Raw genomic sequence first — 25,235 nt, 5'->3', positions numbered from 1 at the left:
CAAAGCATGGACCTGGAGAATCTTGAGCCCATGGCTGTGTTCGCTGTGACAGGCATGGTGAAACCTACCTCCCTTCCGGCACCCCCCATCTGCCCGCCTGCACAGGTGGGAGCCCTGATACAGGCCACAGAGGGCCAGGTACAGTTGGCACCAAAGCACATGGACTCGACTCAGGAAAAGCAACGTGGGCTCTCCTCGAGGCCTATTGACTCAGAGTTTGGGCACAATTCTGGCAAGTATTGGCACCTGGATGTGTAGAAGAAACAGGTGACTATTGAAAAGGCAGGCGGGCTACTTGTACAATCAGAGGCAAGTAGTCTAAGAGGAGTTTCAAGCTGATGGCAAAGGAGGAGGCAGAAAAATGGAGAAAACCTCGGAAAAACCTCGTGCTGGGGATCCCTGGATCTGGGCTGCCACCGTGATACCCAGAACGGTCGTCGTGGTCATAGCGATGACTCAGGTCATGCAGAAGGGTGTAAGGGACCGTTTGTATTGAGGGGAGTGATCCACTTTGTAATGAGTTCATTCCAGAAGGCGTCTCAGGGGGCAAGTACGGTTATCTAGGAAAATCCCCTGGATGGATCTGCTCCTTCTGTAATTACGTACTGAGCATGTTCTGTAGCCCAGGGGCTGTTACAGCGCGATGCCGTGAGGCGGATACTATCGTGTCTCCATTTTGCAGATGAGGAAACTGAGCACAAATGCTGTCTAAAGTCACACAGCAAGGAGGCATGCAGCCAGGACTTGACCCCTGCCGGGGTGAGGTGTCCAAGGGCCGGTCTCGGTACCCCACATGTGCAAGGACAGAGATGAGCCAGGTGCCTTCCTAACCCTGTCTCAGGAGCTAGGGAGCAAGACACGCAGCTCAGTGCCCGCACCTCGGAATGAAGGGCAGCTCCACCCACATGGGCCTTCACTTGCCCATTTCTCCGCAAAGCCAAATGCTGCCATGCTAGCACCACCCCCTCCCACCCCTCCACCCCCACAGGAGCCCAGGGATCTGTGGGCCGACAACTCAGCTCTGGCCTTGGCACGCAAAAGCAGCCGCGGACCAGATGTAAAGAGATGAGTGTGGCTGAGCTCCGTGTGAATCTAGAACCATGTTGGGTGCCCCTGGCCTGAAGAACAGCACCCCGCCCTCCCCCCGGCCTCCGCCCAGTGCCCAGCCCCCCTCGTCCAACCAGCCTAAGGTCTGATGCCCTTCCCCCTGGGCACCCCTGTGCACTGGCCGACTCCTACCCATCTTTCATGGCCCAGATGAAGCATCACCTCCTCTGGGGAGCCTTCCCCTGGTGGCCCCCATTCACAGCCAGGCAAGGCGTATCCCTTGAACCCCTTTTACTCCTGGTTCATCAGCTAGGGCTGATTCTTTTCATCTGTTTCTCCCATTACGCCATGGGGCAGAATAGCATAGGATTCCTTGGGGCAGGAACCCGGCCTTGGGGATGTTTTCATCCCTGGAGTCTACCTGATTATGCTAAGGCTTGGTAAAGAAGAATGGATGAATGAATGAGTGGATGCCAGTTGAGCAGCCCAGCAGTCTGGCAGGATCTGGGTTTCTAAAGACTTCCTGTCAGTGCGCAACTTGCTGTCCAAGACTTGCCCCTGAGGCCTGACCCCCACCTGCAACCCCCGCCCTTACGCCAGGAGCCACATGAACAGGACTGGCCACAGCTGCCCTGTGTGATTGCCCCCGAGGGCTACAGGTGCACCCAATTACCACTGAACGCTCCACCCAGCCCTAGGGAATCGACTGCTGCCTCTAAGAGGCTGGCCGGGAGCAGTGCCAGGACCTAGCTGCCTCCTTGCTGCCTGCCCTGGATCCCCCAAGGGACTAGAGAGACTGGGGAGCTGCAGTCCTGAGGGTTGCTGGGGGTGGATCAGCCAGTCAGCCCAGCTAGGGCCCCAGGCCTTCTCTCAAGGCCCTCTCACACAACCCTTGTGACATTTTTTTTTTCCAAAATATTTTATTTATTTCTTTGACAGAGAGAGAGATCACAAGTAGGCAGAGAGGCAGGCAGAGAGAGAAGGAAGCAGGCTCCCTGCTGAGCAGAGAGCCCGATGCAGGACTCGATCCCAGGACCCTGAGATCATGACCTGAGCCGAAGGCAGAGGCTTAACCCACTGAGCCACCCAGGTGCCCCAACTTGTGACATTTAATGGGTCAGGGAAACCAAGGCATGGAGCCAAGACTGACGGTTACACAAGGAGGGCAGGAGGACAGAAACCTTTAGCTGAGTGTCCTCTACGGGGAAGTACAACATTGGACCAGCCACAGGCCAGGCCAGGCTCAGCACCATGCAGGGGCTGAGCCCCCCTCACTGAGCCTCCACTTCTCCTTCCTCTGGAACCTGAGGGGGCTAGTGCTCACTTCCCAGGGCTGGTGGGACTGGGGCACTGGGTGGAGGGATTGCATGCAGTAGGTGCTCTGCTAATGGCCGGTGCTGTGCGGCTGTGGGTGGGTGACCCTCCCCCGCCCACTGGCTGGCCGACGAGTTACCTGAGCCCTCTGTCCGCAGCTGCCCTGGGCACGCTGGATTTCAGCCTCCTCTATGACCAGGAGAACAACGCCCTCCACTGCACTATCAGCAAGGCCAAGGTAGGCCCCCGCCGGCCCCCACGGTCCCCGGGGTCCAGGGCCCTGGGTGGAGGTGAGGGGCTGAGGTCCGAAGGCCTGTTCTCACCACTGGTTCCTGTCCAGGCTCTGTGGCATCTGCTTGTGGGTGCAGGGCAGGGAGGGAATTCTTGCCCAATTCACTGCTCTAAAACAACCCCTGCTGGATAGACCTTCAGGGAAGGAGTAGAGCCAAAAAGCAGGAAGAGAAAGAGAAGGAAGGCGGAATAACAGGGGGCAGAGCTGGGGAGGGGCTGTGGGAAGGGGGCAGGAAGGGGAGCAATGACAGGTCTGTCCTGGTGGCCAAGTGGGGGTTGGACTGGTTGCCTCTGGCCTCCTGACATTCCCAGCACCCCAGACTCCTCCAGGCAGGAGAGTCCTCTCCTGTGGGCTCAGGGCCCCAGTCTGGCTCTTGGGTCTCTGGGCCTGAGCGGGAGCATCTCCCTCTTTGGGCTGGTGGGCCTCAGCTCTCTCTTTAGCCATGCTGTTTGCTTCGCCCCCTGCATCCATCCCTCTGGGAGAAAGGTGCCAAAGTTGATGTTCTCGCGCAAGGTAAGGGCCGTAGTGCGGCCTAGTAGGACTCCCAGTAGAGCCATGGAGGGGTCTGGCTCAGGCTCAGAGCAAGGAGCCTCCGGCAGAGCCGCCTGGGCCCAGACCCCACCGTCCATCCCAGCTGTGTGCTTCTGTGCCCCTCAGCACCCCAGCCAGGGCTCTGCCCACCCTGAGGGGCCGGCTGCCTGGTTCTGTGTCCCCTGGCCTTGCCCTACCCTCAGGAGCTGCCTGGGCTGTGATGCCAGGGCTCCAGACCTGCCTCTTGGGAAGGAGCTGAGAACTGTGACTCCATGGCGGGGGGGCCAAGGTGGAGGGCAGCCTGCAGGGCCCGGGCAGAGCCCTTTCCCTCCCCTTCCCCCTAGTTTTGTAGAGGTTCTCCAGGCTTGGGAACTGGGAATGGGCATCTGCTGCCAGGCACCATCCCAGACACCAGGCCCCTTCTGTGCTGTGCGCACTCCCTTCCCTACCCAGGCTCTAGAAGGACTGTGGTGTTGGAAGGGGTGGGGAAAACGTGGGTCTCTGTGTGCACATGTGTGTCTTTTGGGGTGTGTCACTCAGGGCCTTGGAGGTGGGGGAGGAGAGGACCCCAAGCCATAGAAGGGCCCTGTTCTCCAGGTCATTCTCTGCTGAGTTCCTGTTTTGCAGGGGTGGGGCTGGGGCAGGCATGGGAGGAACTGTGGTTCTGGATCGGGGTTGGGCGGGAGCCAGAGGGAGTTAAGGAGGCTGAAGCAGGTTGAGCTCTGGGGGAGGCCAGAGGCTGTGCAGCCAGGCCCTTCTTGGCCACTACCCTGCAGGGAAGCAGAGCAGCTCGTTTGCTCATCTCTAAAACCGGGTTCATCACCCCGCCTGGGTGGTGGCTGTGAGCCCTGTAAGTGCTCAGTCCCAGCCGCCGTCCTGGAGGACTGCCTGGTGGCAGGGGCCCAGCCCCACCCACACAAACACGGACACCCTGGAGCTCAGGCCCAGAGGGACTGGGACAGTGCTGACCACCCGGCCAGTCCTGGGCGCATCAGGGACAGGTGGTGAGGGAGAGAGGAGGGTCTTGAGTCTGGGAGGGCCACCTCCTCGCCATGGGGGCACACGTGGCCATGGAGCCCCAGCAGCTCCCACACAGCTCAGAGAGCCCTACACTGATCCTCCACCACCTTTCTGGCATCTTCCAAGGGGCCTGACACGTGGGGAAGGCGCACCAATGGCCTAGGGCTAAGTCCTGTGTCACCATCGCCACTTCCACTCCTGGACCACCCCTGGGAAGTAGGAACCAGTAACCCCTTTTATAGACGATAAAGCTGAGGCTCTGGGGACAGAGCACCTCCACCCTTTCCCCGGCTAAGCGAGCAGGAGCAGGGATCTGGGCCCCATTCAGCCTGGCTCTGAAGCCTGCATGCTTCTTCCCAAAAGCAGAGCAGCAGGGGGAATTGGAGGCCCCAACCTCCTGTCTCAGCCCCTTCTATCCGCCCCCAACTCTTCAGACCAAACCAAGGTGGGGGGTGAGTGCCTCCGTTCTCCTGGGAGGCTGGCTGGGAAGTTTTTCTGTGATGCTGCTGCCCCGCACGCCTGCGAACCACTGCAGAAGAAAAAGCACAATTTTCAGAGCTCAGAGCAGTCATGAGGTCAGCTAAGCCCCCGTCTGTTCTCCGTTCCCTTGGTTCCCTGGCTGTGTGCACTTGACCGGTCATTCCGCGTTAGTGAGGGGTGCCATCGTGTGGAGGGACCCTCCGTGGCCAGCCACGCTGTCTGGCCTCCTCGGATTCAGGCCAGCAGGGAGCCGTGGCTGATCCAGAGAGAAACTGAGGCTGGTCTGCAGGACCCAGAACCTTTTCCTGTGGTAAAGAGGGGAAACTTGGCGGTGAATGGATGGAGGGTCATGTGGATGGAGGGTCAGTGAATGAAGTCCCCGTATTTGGGGAGTGGGGGAAGGGGAATCTGGAAGAAAGAAGGGCCTCCCCGAAGCAGGATAATGGGGACCTCCTTCAGAAGAGGGGGAGTCACTTGGCCTCCACGAAAAGGAGACTAGAAAGAGAAAGGCTGGTCTGACAAAGACCCCCTGAGACCCCTGTCCCAGGGCCAGGATATTTGGGGGGAAGGGGGAGCACACCAGCACTGAGCCGTCTTCCCTGTTCTGAGAGCGTGGGCTCCAGGGGACCTCTGCAGAGAGGGTCCTGAATGGACCCAGCCAGGAGGCCTGGGGACAAGGAGTGCGTGCCCAGCGAGGTGCCCGGAGGCCCTGGCTGCTCTCTGTATCTCCAGCTCCCCGTTCACACCTTCTGCCGTTCCTCTCCACTCAGGGCCTGAAGCCGATGGACCACAACGGGCTGGCAGACCCCTACGTCAAGCTGCACCTGCTGCCAGGAGCCAGTAAGGTGAGGGGTCCGCCCCAGGGCCTGCCAAACAGCACCGACTGTGGTGCCTGGGGCCCCCGCTGAGCTCGGCATGCACAGGGAGGCGCACACCTCCCGTGCCCACTCCCAGACCAAGCCAGCTGATGGGACCTCAGTGACTCACCACCACTCAGAGCACCTGGCCAGCCCCACAGCCCCCAGGCTTCCTGGGACCCTCCAGTCGGCACTACTTGCCTGATGAAGTGGGGAAACCCTCTAGAGAATTCTAGGCCAGCATTTTATAAGAAGCAGACTGGGTTGGAGGTTACTATGTGTGGGGGAATAAAGGGCTCTGTGGCCAGATAACACCAAGAAGCCTTGTTAAACAGGTTCCTTTACTCTAGGACTTATCAGAGCCTTTAACATGTTGATGGGCTGCCCCGTGATATCCCACAAAGGGGGATGGAGGGGATAGATTCTGCCCAGTTCTTGGGCCACAGAACCCTTGTTCCTATACTAGGTGACCCAGCAGCCCGACCAAGCACGTGGGGTGCCTAGGAAAAAAGACATTTTTTTAAGAAAAGATTTGCTATCAAATGAAAGCATCAAGGTGACCTTCAGCACTGAAAGGTCAAAACTGTTTAGACATTCTTACATGTGTCTTACAGGTCAGTGGTGGTTAAATCTTAATTTCTTGGGAGGGAGGGTTAGATCATCTTTTCAGAGTTGGGTCTGGGACCCGCATTTTTCAAGGGGCAGGTTATGTGGACCCCATTGCTGGGGAGGGGATGAGGGTCAACAGGAGACTAGCAGCTTTGCTTCTGAGAGATCAGAGGGAGGCAGGGGGACATGGGATGGAGGACATCGGAGCATGAGGAGCAGAGCCCAATGGCTGGTGGTCTCATCCCGGCCTCTTTCTAAGACCAAGAGCTGGGGGATCCCTTCAAGTGGGCTGATGACAATAGTCTGTAATGGGAATGCCATCCTAGGCAGAGGGCCCCCTTGCCATGGACTCTTCTAGGCCAGCTGAGGAGCTGGGACCCGAGTTGAGTCCAAGGCCCAAACCCTCTGGGCCAATGTGTAAGGGCTGAGGCTCCCCACCAGTCCAGGAGGGCCCTCGACAGGTGACGACTCCGTCTCTGGGAAGGCAGAGTGATAGCCCAGGGAAGCTGCTCACTGCTGCAGGCCTCGATGGCCCCCTGTTGCAGGTAGGAGTCCCCGGGCTGTGAGAGTAATGTGACCAGGGCAGCGTCCCCAATTCAGGAGCTCAATGGCTGTCCTGCCGCGCGAGGGGAAGCCGTCATGGCACTGAGTCTGAACGGGAAGGACCATGCGGAGCCCAAGGACTGAGAGTCAGAGCAGCACAGGGGAAGGAGGGGAGGCAGTGGGGCAGCTGGGACATGCCACCCCACAAGCATTTTCTGCCTGCGCAGAAGCAAGGAGTTGTGTGGGAGAGCAGCCCCAGCCCCTCCTGAAGACCCCCCTGCCCCCACCAGCACACAGTTGGGGGCTAGCAGTGGGGAGCCTCTGGTATTAAGGTTCCGAGAGCTGCCATGATCTCCAACTTTTAGTGGCTTGCAACACACGTGTCCTGTCTTCCAGTGCTGCGGGTTGGAGGCCGGCCCAGCTCCGGCATGGGTTAAATACGCTGTGGCGGGGCTGCAGTCCTGTCGGGGGGCTCTAGAGGAGAAGCGATTCCCATCCTGTTCCAGCATGGAGGCCACCCGCATTCCTTGGCTTTCAGCCCCTTCCACCATCTTCCACACCAGTGTCCACCTGGGACTTCTGTCCTTATGTGTCCTTCTGACGCTGCTCTCCTGCCTCCCTCTTCTGCTTTCCAGGGCCCTATAATCACACTGCATGAGGCCTGCCCCTGCCCAGGTCACCTGGATAATCTCTGTATTTTAAAGTCAGTTGAGGGCGCCTGAGCGACTCAGTTTGGTTAAGTGTCTGCCTTTGGCTCCGGTCAGGATCCCAGGGTCCTGACATTGAGCCCCGCGTCAGGCTCTCTGCTCAGCGATGAGCCTGCTGCTCCCCCTGCTTGTGCTTGCTCGCTGTCACATAAATAAGATCTTTTAAAAAAACAAGTAACAACCTTCACTCCCCTCGGCACATTCAGTTTCCGGGGACCAGGCAAAGCCGTCTGGGGCCGTCATTCTTGAGCTCCCCTATGCCAAGAGCACCTTTTCCGCTCTCGCCAGGCAAATAAACTCAGAACGAAAACTCTCCGAAATACTCTGAACCCCACATGGAATGAGACCCTCACTTACTACGGGATCACGGACGAAGACATGATTCGAAAGACCCTGCGGTGGGTGAGGGCCCCAGACTCCTTGCTCCCCACACCCCTCACCTGCAGGGCCCTGCCCTGCCTCCCACTCCCCCTCCAGCCCCCCCAAATCCCTACTGACATTGGAAGCAAAGTGGGAGCACCACCCCCCATGTGTCTGAAGAGCTGACCGTGCCTCCTGTCCCCTAGGATCTCTGTGTGCGATGAGGACAAATTCCGTCACAACGAGTTCATCGGGGAGACACGTGTGCCCCTGAAGAAGCTGAAAGCCAACCACACCAAGACGTTCAGCATCTGCCTGGAGAAGCAGCTGCCGGTGAGTGGGTGACGGGGCCCCACGGGCCATGCGGGGCCCTCCCTGCCAGGAGCGCCCACTCGACGCCTGGCCCGGCTTCAGGTGTGGGGGAAACAGACCAGAATGCCCGCCCTCACGCAGCCTGGGCAGCAGACCAACTCCAGACGAGGTGAAGGACCCAGGCAGAGCCCATGTGAGACAGTGAGCGTGGTCACGAAGGAAAGCCGGAGAGCTCAGTGGTTTCAGTGGAGGTTTGGGGGCTGCTCCTGGCAGAGGCAACAGCAGGTGGTAAGCCTGTGGGAGGCACAAGCAAGATGCCTGCTGCGAAGGGCTGGGGGTGGAATGGGACTGGGTCCTAGGAGGGGGCAACCAGAGGGTGGGCAGGGGAGCTGGAAGCAAGCCCATGCTTCTGGGTGAGGCCGGGCAGGGACAAGGGTTTCTCACTATTTTCACCGGCTCTCTCCGGGTGCAGGCTGAGGAGGAGAGGAGCCTGAGGGTGCAGAGGGCTGTGAGGGGATAAGCCTGACCCAACCTGGGCTGGAGCCCCCCGGAGGGAGAGAAGTGTGGGATCCTGGTGGAGTGTGCTGGCAGATCAGGCATTCCCAGAATGGGGGGGCAAGCACCCGGACAGATGCGGGGTCACTCATTGCGGAGGAGCAGCTGGGGAGGTCCGGAGCTCGACTAGAACAGGATGGGCATGAGGTGCCTGTGAGCTACCTGGAGGAGACAGAAAATAATTCTTGCCTAGAAATTGCAATTTAAAAAAAAATAATGTCAAAAGCAATCATGCTTCCTATTGTCTGCAGCAGCTGAGGCCACCCAAACACTGTCCATCTGTGTCTCCCCTCCCTCCTCCTCCTTCCCCCTCCCTGTTCCCATCTCTTGGGAGGCCTGGCCCTGTTCAGAAGGACTGGGAGGCATTGACCAAGAGGCCCCAGGGTCCTGACACCCTCTAGCAGCCCAATGTTCAGGGCACAATCCTCTTTTTAGGACATTTTCCCCCCTAGAGGCCTGGGCAAGGGGAAAGCTCAAGAGGACAGAGCCCAGTGGCCAACCTGTCCTTCCCCGGTGGGGCCTGGGCTCTGGGACATGTGGCTGGTGCAGGCTGGCCAAGTCCAGCCCTGGGAACAAGTCGGCCTGAAGCCAGAATCCCAGCTCTGCCTTTTTGCATAACTTGATCAAATTTTATTCCCTCGTCACATTCTTTCCTACTCACAGACATTTGTATGATGGGTATAACCTTTTTTAGTTTATTATCTGTCACTAACCAAAACCCAGTTTTTCCAAATGATCTGTGTCACTTGAAGACACCATCAACTCCTACTGTAGTGGTGTTGGAGTTTTGAACCCCAGCATGACACACAGCTGTGTGGGGATGGGAGCGCGCAGGAGTGTGTGTGTGTGTGTGTGTGTGTGAGTGCACATGGGTGTGTTTTCGGGGATACAGAATGCATGTGCACACAGGTGTGTTCCCGCACGTGGCTGGGTGGGAATGTGGGCTTGCCTTGTTTGAATTTGCTCATGGCTCATCGCTCTGGACCCGGCAACATATGGTGACCGCGGGAGTGCAGTTTAGGGGTTGCCGTGACCGTAAAGACACTTGGGTGATACATTTTAGACTGTGTGGTCTGTGAACATTAGTCCTCAGTGAGGACTGAACAGCGCCCAGTTCCACGGGCTTCCTAGGAAATGACCCAGTGTATAACGTTCTATCCCTAGAAAGACGGTTGGAAACACTCCTGCTTGTTTATGATGTTTAATTTTCACGCTGCCCCCAAACTAGCACGAGATCACTGTTCCGGGAGACTATCCACACAAAGCCCTAGGCCAGAGTGGCAGGTCGTTCAATCTCGCATGCCCAGTCAGGTCCATTAATAACAGTGGCCGGCACTGAGAGGGGCTGAGGCTTCATTTGAACTCAGAGTAAATGCAGCGTCAATTAGTCATGTCTGCTCCGGGTGTGGGAGTTGGGGAAGGTGGCCCTCCCTTGGCCTCCCAGGAGCCCTACCTTCAGAGAGGTGTAGGCATGGCTCCTGGCTCTGAGGAGCCCCATGGGGCATCACGTTAGTGACAAGAGGACCATCTGGGCAAAGGGACATAGCTGGGGCTTCAGAGAGGCCCTTATCAGGAGGGGCCCTTGGGGCTCTAGCGGGGGTGTCCAAGGGTGGACAGAGAGTAAGGAGAAGGAGTTCCAGAACAGCAGGAGCCAGGCGGTGGAAAGTGGCCTCAGGAGGGTAAGGAATGGAAACTCTCAGGGTAGCTGGCGCAGGGAGGTGGAGGGGGACACCTCCAGCTGAGGTCTGATCCCTGAGGCCTAGACAGCCCCTACTTGCCTCCCTGCTCCCCTTGGGGTTGGCAGTATGTCAAAGCTCTGTCTTCTGGGTGCTCCCCAAGGGGGCTGCAGGAGGCACCTGCAGGGGTCTGAGGCCAGTGTGACCGGCCTTCCCAGCCCCAGGGCCAGCAGACCACCTCAGTTGCCCATGGCTGAGGGAGGGCATGGGAGCAGGTGAGGACCGCCAGGTGTCTTCCTGCCCAACAGGTGGACAAGACTGAAGACAAGTCCCTGGAGGAACGGGGTCGGATCCTGATCTCCCTCAAGTACAGCTCACAGAAGCAGGGCCTGCTGGTTGGCATTGTGCGCTGCGCCCACCTGGCTGCCATGGACGCCAACGGCTACTCGGACCCCTACGTGAAGACGTGAGTGTGTGGCCCAGGCCAGCCATCTCCTTCCCCCAGCACCTCAGTGTAGCGAACACTGACGGCGCCAGCAGCGCAGCGGGCAACTGCACCCATGGGGGCATGTCCTCTGCTGTGCTCCTTTGGCAGCACTGTGGGTTCAGGTGGTCAGCCCCAGTTCACAGATGAGGAAACTGAGGCCTATGGAACTTGAGTGGCGTCCCAGGTCACGCAGAGAGAGTAGTTTGCTCCCGACTCTGCATTCAGACCTCACCTTGACCATGACCTCAGGAGGGGCCGTAGCAGGCTGGAGGAGAGGGTGGGCCTGGGCCAGGAGATCCATGAAGACGCTCCACTGGGACACAGTGCTGCCCCTGGGCGCCCAGCCCCGTGCTGCTGCCACGGGTGCTGCTAAGGGGTCGCCCAGCCTCCTGGCGGGGCTCCCGCTGGTGCTGGCGAGAAACCCGAAGTCAGCGACCTGTGCGAGGCAACAGGGGCCCCGGGTGAGGCTGTGGTCCTTGCTCTGAGAGGAAGGCGTGTGCTGTAGCCCTTCAGAGAGGAAGGAAGCAGGCGGCACGGCGAGCGCCATCCGTGCTCTGGGCCTTCCGCAAGTAAAAGATGGATATTATTCTGGGTTCACAGTGAGACTTTCTTGGAGGAGGGGACACAGGGAGGAAGTTGGCTCCACGGAAAGGAGGTATTCCTGTTTAGGTAGAGGAAGAAAGGAGCTAAGACACAGCAACAGGGATGACCCTGGCCTGAGGGGACAGTGAGGAGCTCCGGGTGCCGGAGGCCATGGGAGGCCAGAGCTCCCGACTGCACAACTCTGGGGCTACCATTCCCGCTGGCTGCTGTTCTCTTTCTGTCGGTTTTAAAATCCTACTACAGGGGCACCTAGCTGGCTCAGTGAGTGAGTGAGTGATTCTTGAGCTTGAGGTTGTGGGTTCGAGCCCCATGCTGGGTGTAGAATCTATTTATTTTGAAAGATTTTATTTTTTTTCTTAAGGATTTATTTATCCGACAGACACAGCGAGAGAGGGAACATAAACAGACGGAGTGGGAGAGGGAGAAGCAGACTTCCTGCCGAGCAGGGAGCCCGATGCAGGGTTCAATCCCAGGACCCTGAGATCATGACCTGAGCCGAAGGCAGACACAATGACTGAGCCACCCAGGCGCCCCAAAGATTTTATTTTTAAGTAAAGAAATAAAATCCTGTCACAAAAATGGTGCTGCCACTTCGGAAAACGGGCTGGCAGTTCCTCTAGAAGTTAAACATGTAGTTACTGTGTGACCTACCAATCCTACTCCCAGGTACCTACCCAAGAGACGCAGACACACCTGCCCACACAAACGCTTGCGCATGCGCGCTTGAGGCAGCATTATGCGCAATAGACAGAAGGCAACCACCTAGATGTCCATCAACTGACGATTGGAGAAACAGCCACAGGATGCAATGTTATTCAGCTATAAAAAGGAGTGAAGGGGTGCCTGGGTGGCTTGCTCGGTTAAGAGGCTGACTTGATTTTTGGCTCAGGTCCTGATCTGAGGGTTGTGGGGTCGAGACCCTTGTCAGGCTCCACACTGGATATGGAGCTTGAGATGCTCTTTCTCCCCCACCCCACCCCCACATTGTGCTCACTCTTTCTCTCTTAAGAAAATTTTTTTAAAGAAGTGAAGTCCTTATTCATGGTATAACATCTCTGAATCTTGAAAAGATTATTTCAAGATTATGCTAACTGAAAGAAACCAAACACAAAGGACCACACCTTATATGATTTCACTTATGTGAAAGTCTGAAATAGGCAAATCCATTGATGCAGAAAGCAGATTAGATTAGTAGTTGCCAGGGGCTGGGGGAGGGTGGGGGTGTGGAGAGGGAGTACCCGGATTTCCTCCTGAGGAGAAGAAATGTTCTAGAATTGACTGTGACAACTGTACAACTCTAAATGGACTAAGCCATTCAGTTGTATGCTTTAAAAGGGCACATTCTACAACCTCTGAATCAGATTTTCCTAGAGCTGTTACTTCTTAAAACTCCAAGGTCAAGGGATGCCTGGGTGGCTCAGTGGGTTAAGCCCCTGCCTTCGGCTCAGGCCATGGTCTCAGGGTCCTGGGATCAAGCCCTAAGCTTTCTGTTCAGCAGGGAGCCTGCCTCTCTGTCTACTTGTGATTTCTCTCTCTGTCAAATAAATAAAAATCTTAAAAACAAAACAAAACTCCTAGGCTACCAAGCCCAGGAGCAATGCCAGGTACAACAGGAAGCTGATCGGGGTCACTGGGGGAAGGCTGTTCCCCGCACATGGCCCCAGGAGGACTACCAGCTTTCCACATTAAAAAAAAAAGGGGGGAGGATTGGGTCCCCAGATCAACCGTTTGCAGAACCGTGATTCCAGTGGATTAGAGACCACTGTGAGGAAATGCCATGACCATTCCGGAGATCAGCAGGAGACGCTTTACAACCATTGGAGGGAAGGTCGGTAACACCCAGTCAGCGAGGCCAATGTACACTCCCTCGGACTGCATGATCTCCCCTCCAGGTCCGTGTCCTAGAAACTCATGTAGGGGTGAAGCGCTGTTCACGGTGGCATTGCCGTCGTGGCAGGACACCAGAAACAGCCAAGCAGTCGTCGGCAGGGGACTAGTCGTAAGACGCGGTACATGCATATAATGCAGTCGCGTGCCGTTGAAATGGATCCCTTCAGACTGGGTGAATGAACACGGACGGCTCTCCAAGCGTGCTGATCCCAAGAGCAGGCTCCAGAACAGTACGCACAGTATGAGGCGGTGTCTGTACATCTGTGTATCGCAGACTCCACAGAGAATGCCACAGTTGCCGTGTCTCTGGGGCAGGAGGGAGGGCGGGCAGCAAAGTGCCCGCATTTGTACTTGTGATGCTGGAGTTCCCATTCGGAAGGAAAGCTAATCCAAAGCCAAAATGGTGGTGAAGTTTTAAAATCTGCTCAGTGTTCACCTGCCCAGGCTGACAGGACTTGCCTGGTCCTGGGCTGGATTAAAAGTCGGGTTCCTTGAGGTAGAATTTACACACTGGAGGTTTCTCCCCTTGTGGAGGTCCGAGGATGAGGACGTGTGCCATCTCGTTCCCACCACCACAGTCAAGATGCAGAACCCTTCTTTCACCCAAAAAGCTCCCCCACAACAACCACTGAGATGTTTTCTGTCCCGATGGCTTTGCCTTTTCCAGACTTTCTTATAAAAGCAAACTCTGCGTATGTGGCCTTTTGAATCCAGCTGCTTGCATCCACGTGCTTCTCTCCAAGTACCCGTCCGTAGAGACACCACAAGTTGTGCTCAGTTTGCTTTATGTGGAAGCACATTTGACTTTTTCTTTCCTTTTTTTCTGGCGGGTGGCGGGGGGGGCGGGTAGTGTTGACACACAACGTTCCATTCGTTTCAGGTGCACAGCATAGTAACTGGACCACCCTACACACTGCGCTCTGCTCACAAGTGTAGCTGACCTGTCACTATACAACACCGTCACCGCCGCACTGACTGCAATCCCCGTGCTGTGCCTTTCATCCCTGGGCCTGTTTCATTCCAGAACTGAAAGTCCGTGCCTCCCACCTCCCTTCACCCATTTTGCCCATCCCTGTGACCACCTCTCTCCCCTCTAGCAATCACCAGTTTGTTCTGTGTTTATGGGGGTCTGCTTCTGCTTTATTTTTTTTTAAGATTTTATTTATTTAGGGGTGCCTGGGTGCTCAGTGGGTTAAAGCCTCTGCCTTCAGCTCAGGTCATGATCCCAGGGTCCTGGGATTGAGCCCCACGTGGGGCTCTCTGCTCAGCAGGGAGCCTGCTTCCCCCTCTCTCTCTGCCTCTCTGCCTCCTTGTGATCTCTCTCTCTGTGTCAAAAAGAGATTTTAATTATTTAGAGAGGGGAGAATCCCCATCAGAATCCACACTGAGCACAGAGTGTGACTCGGGGCTCAATCTCACCGCCCGGAAGCCATGACCTGAGCCACAATCAATAGTTGGATGCTTAACCGCCTGAGCCATCCGGCCGCTCCTCCCCTTGGTATTTCTTGAGGCACCTCTAGATGCTTTTCCACAGTGGTTGCCCCAATTTCCATCTCCACCAACAGTGCATGGAGTTTCCTTTTTCTCCACGTCTTTGTCCATATTTGTTACTCCTTATCTTTCTCATACTGGTTATCCCGACAGGCGTGAGGCGATAGCTCCTCGTGGTTTTGATCTGCATCTCCCTGGTGCTGCGTGATGTCGAGCATCTTTCCCTGTCTGTTGTCCAGCTGGGTGTTGTCTTTGAAAAAACAGACTATTCTGGCCCCTTTTCCTTCGGATATTTTTGGTGCTGAGTTGCATAAATTCTTTATACGTTTTGGTATTCAGCCTGATAACAGATACATCATTTGCAAATATCCTCTCATTCAGTAAGTTTCATTTTGTTGATAGTTTTCTTTTGTTCGATGTAGTCCCAGTAGCTTATTTTTGCTTTTGTTTCCCTTGCCTAAGGAGACACGTCCAGAAAAATGTTGCTAAGGCTAATGTCGGAGAGATTGCTGCTTATATTTTCTTCTAGAAGTTTTATGGTTTCAAGTCTTATATTTAAGTCTTTAACCCATTTTGAGTTTTTGTATGTGGTGTTAAAAAAAAAAAGTGGTTCAGTTTTCTCAGCACCATTTATTGAAGAGACTGTCTTTTCCCCATTGTATAGTCTTGCTTCCTTTGTTATATATTAATTGACCATCTAAGCATGGGTTTAATTATGGGCTCTCTATTCTGTTCCATTGATGTATGTGCCTGTGTTTGTACCAGTACCATACTGTTTTGGTTTGTTTGTTTTAGCGAGCGTGAGTAGGGGTGGGGGAGGCAGAGGGAGAGAGAGAATCCCAAGCAGGCTGCACACCCAGCGCAGAGCCCAACATGGGGCTCAATCTTATGACCCTGAGTTCACGACCCGACCTGAAATCAAGCCAGACATCTAACTGACTGAGGCACCCAGGTGGCTCAACACCCTGGGATTCTTTTCTTTTCTTTTCTTTTCTTTCTTTCTTTCTTTCTTTCTTTCTTTCTTTCTTTCTTTCTTTCTTTTTTAAGATTTTATTTATTTGACAGATGGAGATCACAAGTAGGCAGAGAGGCAGAGAGAGAGGAGGAAGCAGGCTCCCTGCTGAGCAGAGAACCCGATGCAGAACTCGATCCCAGGACTCTGAGATCATGACCTGAGCCGAAGGCAGAGGCTTAACCCACTGAGCCACCCAGGTGCCCCACCTGGGATTCTTTTCTTAATTTCTCTTTCTGCTAACGCACTATTAGTGCATAGAAATGCGACAGATTTCTGTGTATTAATTATGTATCCTGGGCGCCTGGGTGGCTCAGTGGGTTAAGCCGCTGCCTTCAGCTCAGGTCATGATCTCAGGGTCCTGGGATCGAGTCCTACATCCGGCTCTCTGCTCAGCAGGGAGCCTGCTTCCTCCTCTCTCTCTCTGCCTGCCTCTCTGCCTACTTGTAATCTCTCTCTGTCAAATAAATAAATAAAATCTTTAAAAAAAAATTATGTATCCTGCAACTTCACTGAATTCACTTATTCTGGCAGTTCTTTGCTGGACTCTTTAGAAGTTTCCTCTGTATAGAATCATGTCACCTGCTAATAGTGACAGTTTTACTTCTTCCATAACAATATGGATGCCTTTTCATTTCTTATCTGATTGCTGTGCCTAGGACTTCTAGTACTGTGTTGAATAAAAATGACAAGTGCCCTTGTTTTGTTCCTGATCTAAGAACAAACACTCTCAGGTTTTCACCAAATATGATGTTAGCTGTGGGTTTGTCTTGGAGTGTCTTTGTCTGGTTAGGGTATCAGGCTAATACAGTGTTCACAGAATGTATTGGGAGGCTTTTCTTCTTCCATTTTTTGGGCTAGTTTAAAGAGAATAGGTGTTAACTCCTCCTTAAATGTTTGGTAGAAATCACCTGCGAATCCATCTGGTCTTGGACTTTGGTTTGTTGGGAGTGATGTTTTGATTGCTGATTCAACTTCATTACTAGCCATCAGTCTGCTCAGATTTTTATCTTTTTCATTAGTTTTGGAAGATTGTATGCTTTTCAGAAACTTACTGATTTCTGCAAGGTTGTTGGCATGTAATTTTTCATAGTAATCTCTTGTAATCATTTGTATTGTGGTCAGTTCCTTCATTTCTTTATTTTCCTTTTTTCAAAAATTATGTTAGTCACCATACAATACATCATTAGTTTTGACGTAGTGCTCCATGATTTTTTTAAAAAGATTTTATTTATTTGACAGAGAGAGTTCACAAGTAGGCAGAGAGGCAGGCAGAGAGAGGAGGGGGAAACAGGCTGCCTGCTGAGCACAGAGACCCACGTGGGGCTCGATCCCAGGACCCTGGGATCATGACCTGAGCCAAAGGCAGACACTTAACAACTGAGCCACCCAGGTCCCCCTGATTTCTGTCTTCTTAAATGTAGAGTTTTTAAAGTATTTTTTTTTTAACTTGAGAGAGCAGGGGAATGGGCAGAGGGCGAGAGAGGAGAGAGAGAGAGAGAGATTCCCATGCTGAGCGTGGAGCCTGACATGGAGGTCCATCTCACAACCTTGAAAGCATGACCTGAGCTAAAATCAAGAGTCAGACGCTTAACTGACTGAGCCACCCAGGCGCCCCTTAAATGTTTTGTGGCCTGACAGATGATCAGTCCTGCAGAATGTTCCATGTGTGTTGAAAAGAATTCTGAAAAGAATGTGTTGTCGTCTTGTTTTTAGATGGAAAGCTCTGTACATGTCTGTTAAGTCCGTCTGGTCTAATGTGCCATTGAAAGACACTGTTTCCTTATTGATTTTCTGCCTGGTGATCTACCCATTGATGTAATTGGGGTGTTAGTCACCTACTATTATTATATTACTTTCTTCTTTATGTCTGTTCATATTTGCTTTATGCATTTAGATGCTACAATGTTGGGTACATAGATATTTATAACTATTGTATTTTCTTGTTGGATTGACCCCCTCATCATTTTAAAATGTCCTTGTGTCTTCTTAGTCTTTGAGTTAAAATCTATCTTGTCTGTCAGTAAGTATTGCTACCCCAGCTGCCCCCCTACTCACCCTGCTCACCCTCACCCCTGCTTCCACTGGCATGGCATATCTTTTCCCATCTTTTCATTTTCAGTCTCTGTCTTTAAATATGAACTGAGTATCCTGTAGACAGCATATGGATGAGTCAAGTCATTTTTATTGATTCTGTCACCCTGTCTTTTGATTGGAGCATTTAGACCATTTAGACTTAAAGTCATTACTGATAGGTGTGCACTTACTGCCATTTTGTTAAGCATTTCCTATTGGTTTTTGTGAATTTCCAGCTATTGATGACTGCCTACAGCTGCTAAAGAACAGGTGTTTGTGTGGATCTGTCTTCATTTCTCTCGCCCACCCCAGATTCCTTCAATACCTATCCTGTAGTGTGTTTATATTGAACTAGTGTTATTTATGTAACAAGAATCAGTAACAAGATACCACTTTCTACCTTTCAAACCAGCAAGGATTTTTTTTTTTTAAATACCTAGACATCTGTACCTCTAATTCCCTTAATCTATGTCACTTTCCCCTCTCCATCCTCCCCCTCCCCTCTGGCAACCACCAGTTTGGTTCTCTGTTTATGAGGATGATTCTGCTTTTTTGTGCATTTGCTTTGTTTTTCAGATTTCATATGGAAGTGAAATTATAGTATTTGTTTGACTTATTTCACTTAGCGTAGCACCCTCTAGGTCCATCCATTTTGCCACAGATAGTAGTATCTCATCCGGTCCTACGGGTACTGCTGCAGTGGCTGTGCATGTGTATACATGTGCTTATACAAACACACCTACATATGCTCTGTGTGTACAGACACATACAGTATACACACATGCACACATGCGCCACATCTTTATCCACTCAGCCATCAGTGGACACTTGGGTTGCTTCCATCATTTGGCTGTTACATATAATGCTTCAGTAAACACAGGAGTAGATATAGCTTTTTGAATTAGTGTTTTCATTTTCTTTGAGTAAATACCCAGTAATGGAATTTGGTGCTTCTAGTTTTAATCTCTTGAGGAGCCTCCATACTGTTTTCCACAGTGGTTTTCCACCAATTTACATTTCCCACCAACAGTGAATGAGGGTTCCCTCTTCTTCACACCTTTTTTTTTTTTAAGATTTTATTTATTCATTTGACAGAGTGAATGAGCACAAGCAGGGAAAGCAGCAGGCAGAGGGACAGGGAGAAGCAGGCTCTTGCCTAGCAGGGAGCCCAATGCGGGGCCTGATCTGAGGACCCTGGGATCATAACCTGAGCTGAAGGCAGATGCTTAACCATCTGAGCCACCCAGGTGCCCCTCCTCGTCTCCACTTCTTTGCCAACACTGACGTCTTGTCTTTTTGATACTGGCCATTCTACCTGGTGTGAGGTGGTATCTCATCATGGTTTTGATTTACATTTCCCTGATGATTATTGGTTTCATGTATCTGTTGCCATCTGTATGTCTTCTTTAGAAAAATGTCTTTTCAGGGACGCCTGGGTGGCTCAGTTGGTTAAGCAGCTGCCTTCGCCTCAGGTCATGATCCCAGCATCCTGGGATCGAGCCCACGTTGGGCTCCTTGCTCCGCAGAGAGCCTGCTTCTCCCTCTGCCTCTCTGTCTGCCTGTGCTCACTCTCTCAGACAAATAAATAAATAAAATCTTTTAAAAAAGAAAAAAATGTCTTTTCAGGTTCCCTGCCCATTTTTAAATCAAATTATTTGGGGGGTTTTCTGATGTTGAGTTGTATAAGTTCTTTATATATTTTGGGTATTAGCCCCTTGTCTGATAAACCATTTGCAAATATCTTCTCTTATCCGGTAAGTTGTCTTTTCAATTTATTGGTTTTCTTTGCTGTGCAAAAGCTTTTCATTTTAGTGTATCCCCACTAGTTTATTTTTTGCTTTTGTTTCCCTTGCCTGCGGAGACCATCCATAAATATGTTACTAAGGCTGAGGTTCAAGAGATTACTGCAGGGGCCCCTGGGTGGCTCAGTGGGTTAAGCCGCTGCCTTCGGCTCAGGTCGTGATCTCAGGGTCCTGGGATCGAGTCCCGTGTCGGGCTCTCTGCTCAGCAGGGAGCCTGCTTCCCTCTCTCTCTCTCTGCCTGCCTCTCCGTCTACTTGTGATTTCTCTCTGTCAAATAAATAAATAAAATCTTTAAAAAAAAAAAAAAAGAGATTACTGCAAACCAGCAAGGATTTTTAAGGCAATGATACTCAGCTTTGTTGACCACACTGAGCCTCATCTATATGGCCTTTTCAGAGGACAGTTTTGCGTAATGAAGGAAGAAGTTTGATACATGTGTGCCTTTGAGTGGGTAATTTCACTTCTAGGGACTCAGCCATTCAACAGATGTTTGCTGACCTACCCAGTGTACTGAGCTCCCAGCAGGGTGCCAGGTGTAGGCCCCACCCCCAAAGCACTCTCAAGTGTCTCTTCAGGACAGGGTAAGAAGTTCTGCAAAGAACTCCTGCCCCAGCTTCTGAGTACCAGCCCTGTGCTGAGCAGCTGTGTGACCTTAGGCAAGTGCCTCTACCTCTCTGAGCCTCTCTCACAAGGGACCAACTCTGCTAAAAATGTTTTTCTGGTGGGAAATGAAAGCTTTATGAAATTAGACTTCCAGAAACAAGGAAAGACCTCCAGGGGAGAAGGGGACTCCGTGGTTAATTTCAGAAATGGGCATAGACAGAAGTCTAGGTGACAAAGGAACCACTTGCTTCTCCCACGGCAGCTGACCACTAACCTTTGCCACAGAGTGGTGCTGGGGTAGCTTATGATGGGTAGGAACAGGAGGCCCAGGGAACAAAAAGCTCTTCCAAGCCCTGCTGGCTCCAGCTGTACCCATAGCTTCTCACCACACTCTCATTGGTTGGTTATAATTCCAGATACCTGAAGCCAGATGTGGACAAGAAATCTAAACATAAGACAGCAGTAAAGAAGAAGACCCTGAACCCTGAATTCAATGAGGTACAAGGGGCTGGTGAAGCTGCTGGGAAGCTGCTTGCACTCCCCTAGGGGTAGGGAGACTGAGGGGACTGGGTTTTCCAAGGGCTACTGTGGGAACCCTGAGGTGGAAGGGGTCACCAGGAGAGAACCTGCCACCCGGGGCAGGAGAGAGACAGGCCAGGGTGGTAGAGATGGAGGGGCAGGGAAGCCTGCAAAGCTCTTCTGAGGACCATATTAATGAGATGTGGCAAGGTAGGATGTGGAGGGGGGATGAGGGCACCCAACAGCAAGAAGGGAGGTTCAAACAAGATGGAGAAAGCTCTGTGTGGGATGGGAGAATGTGAGATGCCCCAGAGCCTTGAGGTCTGGTCCAGATGAATCCGTAGGTCCTCAGCCTTGGGAGCAGATACATCTGGAGAGGAGCAGAGGGGCCTAGGGCAGAGCCGAGTAACTGAGTGAAGGGGATACCAGATGTCAGATCATCCCAGGAGCCTGTGGAAGACAGAGTTGCACAAAGAAGGGAGTGGTGAGCAGAGTGAGACCCCCAAGACAGGTCAAGCACACCAAGGCCAGCATGTGTGTATTGATCTGCCAGGCTCTTGGGGGATGATCTGGAGAGAGCAGCTTCAGTGCCAGAGAAGCAGGTAGGAGGGTAGGGGACTCTGAGGACCCCAACCAGACTCTCAGGCAGAAGCGGGTGGAGTGGGTGAGAATCTACCCTTGTCTGACCACCCCCCCCTCCATTCCTCTCTCCTTCCACTCATGTATCCCCTTGCCACACCTCGGAGCCTTCCTGTCCAAGTTCCAGGCCCTGTGGTGCTGATCCTGACTCTCTTCTTCTGGCCACCAGGAATTCTGTTATGAGATTAAGCATGGGGACCTGGCCAAGAAGACCCTGGAAGTCACTGTTTGGGATTATGACATTGGAAAATCCAACGATTTCATTGGTAAGAGCACACAGTGAGAATGCTGTTTGGCTTCATGGCCTGTTCTGGGTTCACAGAGGGCAGTGGTCCTGAATCCAGGACATAGCCCCTCCTTTCCTGGCCTCTACGGCCCCAGCTTTCCCCAGACTATCTGCCCTCAGACACAGGGGGCCTCAGACCTTATCCAGCCTGACTCCATGTGACAGAGGAATAGAGAGGCCTGGGAGGGTCACACAGAAGTCTGTGGTGGGGCAGGGGTGAGAGGTGATGATGGTCAGTGCTTTGGCCTGTACTCAGCCCCTGTGGCCCTGAACTCCTGGTCAGTTTCATGGCTGTACATAGAAGAACTGTGCCCAGCCCTTGGCCCTTAACATAGGACGATGTCCTTCACCCCCTCTCCCCCCCCATGCATCGTTCCGGTCCCGGAGAGGGGAAGGACAGGATCCCAGGGCCCTGAATGGGCAGGGGAAGAGGGGGCAGGCTAAGAGTGTGGCATGTGGTCAGACCACTGCCCACCCTCAGAGTCTGGTGGGCAGGGTAGAGTGTAGAGCCTTGGCATACAGAATCTGGAGAGGGTGGTTTTGGGGTAGGGGCTCTGGGTCCAGAGGGACAGTCTTATGGGAGCACTTGTCCGCAGGCCCCTGGGAGTCACCGTGTCCCCGGCTACCCACTTGGCTCTGTTTTTGCAGGCGGCGTGGTCCTGGGCATCAACGCTAAGGGTGAGCGCCTGAAGCACTGGTTTGACTGCCTGAAAAACAAGGACAAGCGGATAGAGCGCTGGCACACTCTCACCAACGAGCTCCCAGGGGCTGTGCTCAGCGACTGACCAGCCCCCACCTGCTGCCGCACCCACCCCTGCCTGTCTCCTGGCCCAGCACCGGCCTGGCCCTGGGCCTCCTCAGCTGCCACCAAGGGCCTCGGCCCTCATCTCGGGGGAGAGCCGGGGTGCCTGCTCGGACACTGAGCCACCGCGGCCCCTGCTTGGAGGCTGTGGAGGGCTCAGCCACTCCTAGGGACAGCAAGGCCAGAGAGCTGGGCCTGCTTTTGGCACCCACACCAGGGAAGGGAATGGGGTCATCCCGGTGGTGAGGGCCTTACTGGAGGTCAGCAGTAAGTCACGGGGACCCCAGGCTGAGAGAACAGAAATGTAGGGGTGCTTTGGCAGGGCCACTGAGAACTCCCGAGAGAGACATTAGGGAGAGGGGCATGCGGGGGAAGGAGATTTGGGAAATCGTTCCCAAAAGGAGGTTCTTACTACATCTGTTCATCTCTGGCATTACTGGGCAGGTGGGTAAAAGCTGACCCAAGAGCAGGGAGTATGGTAAAGTTCCAACTTTACTCAACCTGGGCAACTGGCAAGCACTTCACTCAATGATGCAAAAACCCATTGGAGATGAATGAGACCCAGGGCCTGCCTCTGAGTTCCTTGTCTAATCAAGGAGCTAAAAACAAACCACTACAATGGGGAATGAGGAATACCAAGGCCAGGCTGACATACCTGTGAGTGCCATGGACTCTGACCCTGCTGAGAGGCAGGGAGGGCTTCCCCGAGGAGGTGATGCTTCAGCAAGGTCTTGAAGGGTGAGTGGAGTTTCTGGGCAGCCGAAGTATAATGGCAATGTGTGCCGTGGGAATGATCTGTAAAAACCTAGACAGGAGAGGCTGGTGAATGGGCAAGGGTCATTGTGCAAGACCTGGGGACTCACGCTGGAGACAGTGTGTTAGGACAGGAGTGGGGCTTAGAGGTGACATCACCCACCCCTGCCTGCCAGGCCAGCCCGAGCTCATAGCTTTGGGGGAACTGAGGGAAGCACTGTGGTGAAACTGATCTTGGGGCAGGGTTAAGTTCAGTCTTCAGATCCAATTCTCCCACCTTTAATCTTGTTTCTCCCAAGGAACCTGGAGGATGGATTCTGCCTCTCAGCTTAAGCATGAGGTCAGCTATAATCAAGAAAAGGGCCCCCAGCTCCCCCCGCCTTTTTTTTTTTTTTCATGAAAAGAAGCAAAAAGTCCTCATCTTGACCCTCTTCTTCCTTTCACCCAACCCATCAGAGTTCAGGCCTGGGGAGTGAGAAATCCAGGTGAATGCCCAAATATCCTGGCCTTACTGTGGCCCCTGATGTCCCTTTCAGGAGTGCTGGGTGGCAGTCCAGGGCCTCCTTTCTGAGAGGCCTATGAGGCTGGCTCCTCCCTCCAAGAGCTGAGAGAAACACGCTGCTTGGTGGGCCTGGCACCCTGAGTCAGATTGAGGGCATCGGAATTTGGGGGCCAAGATGTGAAGCCCCAAGTTTTTCCTGCCTACCAAGGGGCCTTCAAGACTGCTGTACGAACAAATGCAGAACCAGGGAATTTCTTTGTTTGCCCCAGCACTGCACTAACAGAAAACAGAGCCCCAGAGAGGGAAAGTGACCTTCCTGAGTGAGGCCTCCCCACCCTGCCACAGCTGGGGTAGGCCAGGCTTCCAGGTCCCTGCCTCACCCCCAGCCCAGAGCTCTGGACACCATGCTTCAAGAGAAGGAGGGTGCTGGGCTCCTGCACCAGAGGTCTGTCCTGTTAGCTGCCTGCCTGGGGCTCAGCCCTGCCTGCTGCAGACACAAAGCACATCACCATCTGAGGCCTAGGGTGATGATTCAAATCCCACCAAGTGCCCATCAGCCCTTTCCCAGTCTGCTGGGACAACAGCACTCCAGCCCCCACACCGCACCTGGCAACTTGGCTGGCCACATAGCCTTGGTTTTCCTGTCCTTGAGGCGGCTTTGTGTATGTTAAGGGTTTTACATGCACTGTCTTAATGAATTTTTCACAATTCTAGGAGGTGGGTTTGTCCTCATTTGGCGGATGAAGAAACAGATTCAGAGAGGCTGAGTAGTTTGTCAATGTCACACAGTGGGGAAAGGGCAAACCAGGCCTCAGCCCAGGTCCTGTGACTGCCACACCCTCTGGTTGTCTGGGAGATCATACTCCCCAGTCCTCTCTCTCCTGGGCTGTGGAGGGCTCAGCAAACAGAAGACTTGGGAAGCTCTGGTGCTTGATGAAGGGGATGCCTGATGAGAGCTGCCTCATCCCCTAGATGGCTTTGAAATCACTGATCCACTTGGAGCTTTCTCAGAGGTTCCCACTGTCCAGGCCCAGAACTCAGCTATCCCTCCCTAACCTCTGCGTCTGTGGGTCAGGCCTTCCTCCTCCTGGGGGTTGAGGCAAGGGCTCCTCTTTTCTCCCCAATGCCGGAATGGGGGGAACCTCTGGGGGACTAAGAAAAGAGACAGCCTATTTTTGAGGGACCTCCTGGCTGTGAGCCCTGGATACCTGCTAGCTTTGCCTCTTGGAGGGCCTCATTAGGAAAGGAGCTGCAGCGCTGCTTTGGGAAGATACTGAAATGTTGAATGACAAGGCTAGAAGGGACCATGAGTCTACGGGGGAAACTGGGACCCGGCGAGTCTAAGAAGCCCATTTAGGGCTCCCTACTGCCCACCCCAGGCTGTGCCAGGGTAGACTTGGTCCTGCAAGATGGTCCCAGCAGACCACAGGGACAGGATGGAAGATGGGTCTTCCGGACAACCAGCCT

At 53.5% G+C, this 25,235-nt stretch overlaps 1 protein-coding gene across 1 annotated transcript in view; it reads left to right on the top strand.

Annotated features, from left to right (window-relative positions):
* The window catches only part of DOC2B (double C2 domain beta), a 30,054-nt gene extending 5,573 nt beyond the window's left edge, over positions 1-24,481 (top strand). Inside the window, exons 2-9 of the mRNA XM_044248194.1 lie at positions 2,520-2,599; positions 5,455-5,529; positions 7,689-7,798; positions 7,967-8,093; positions 10,612-10,769; positions 20,684-20,765; positions 21,595-21,691; positions 22,360-24,481. Coding sequence (XP_044104129.1) covers positions 2,520-2,599; positions 5,455-5,529; positions 7,689-7,798; positions 7,967-8,093; positions 10,612-10,769; positions 20,684-20,765; positions 21,595-21,691; positions 22,360-22,496 — 866 coding nt within the window. The 3' untranslated portion in view covers positions 22,497-24,481. The remainder of the gene's footprint in view (positions 1-2,519; positions 2,600-5,454; positions 5,530-7,688; positions 7,799-7,966; positions 8,094-10,611; positions 10,770-20,683; positions 20,766-21,594; positions 21,692-22,359) is intronic.
* Positions 24,482-25,235: the final 754 nt, after the last annotated feature.

Source organism: Neovison vison, chromosome 5 (genome assembly GCF_020171115.1).
Source record: "Neovison vison isolate M4711 chromosome 5, ASM_NN_V1, whole genome shotgun sequence".
NCBI lineage: Eukaryota > Metazoa > Chordata > Mammalia > Carnivora > Mustelidae > Neogale > Neogale vison.
The sequence above is the reverse complement of the archived record's forward strand: the minus strand, read 5'-3'. Positions and strand labels throughout refer to the sequence as shown.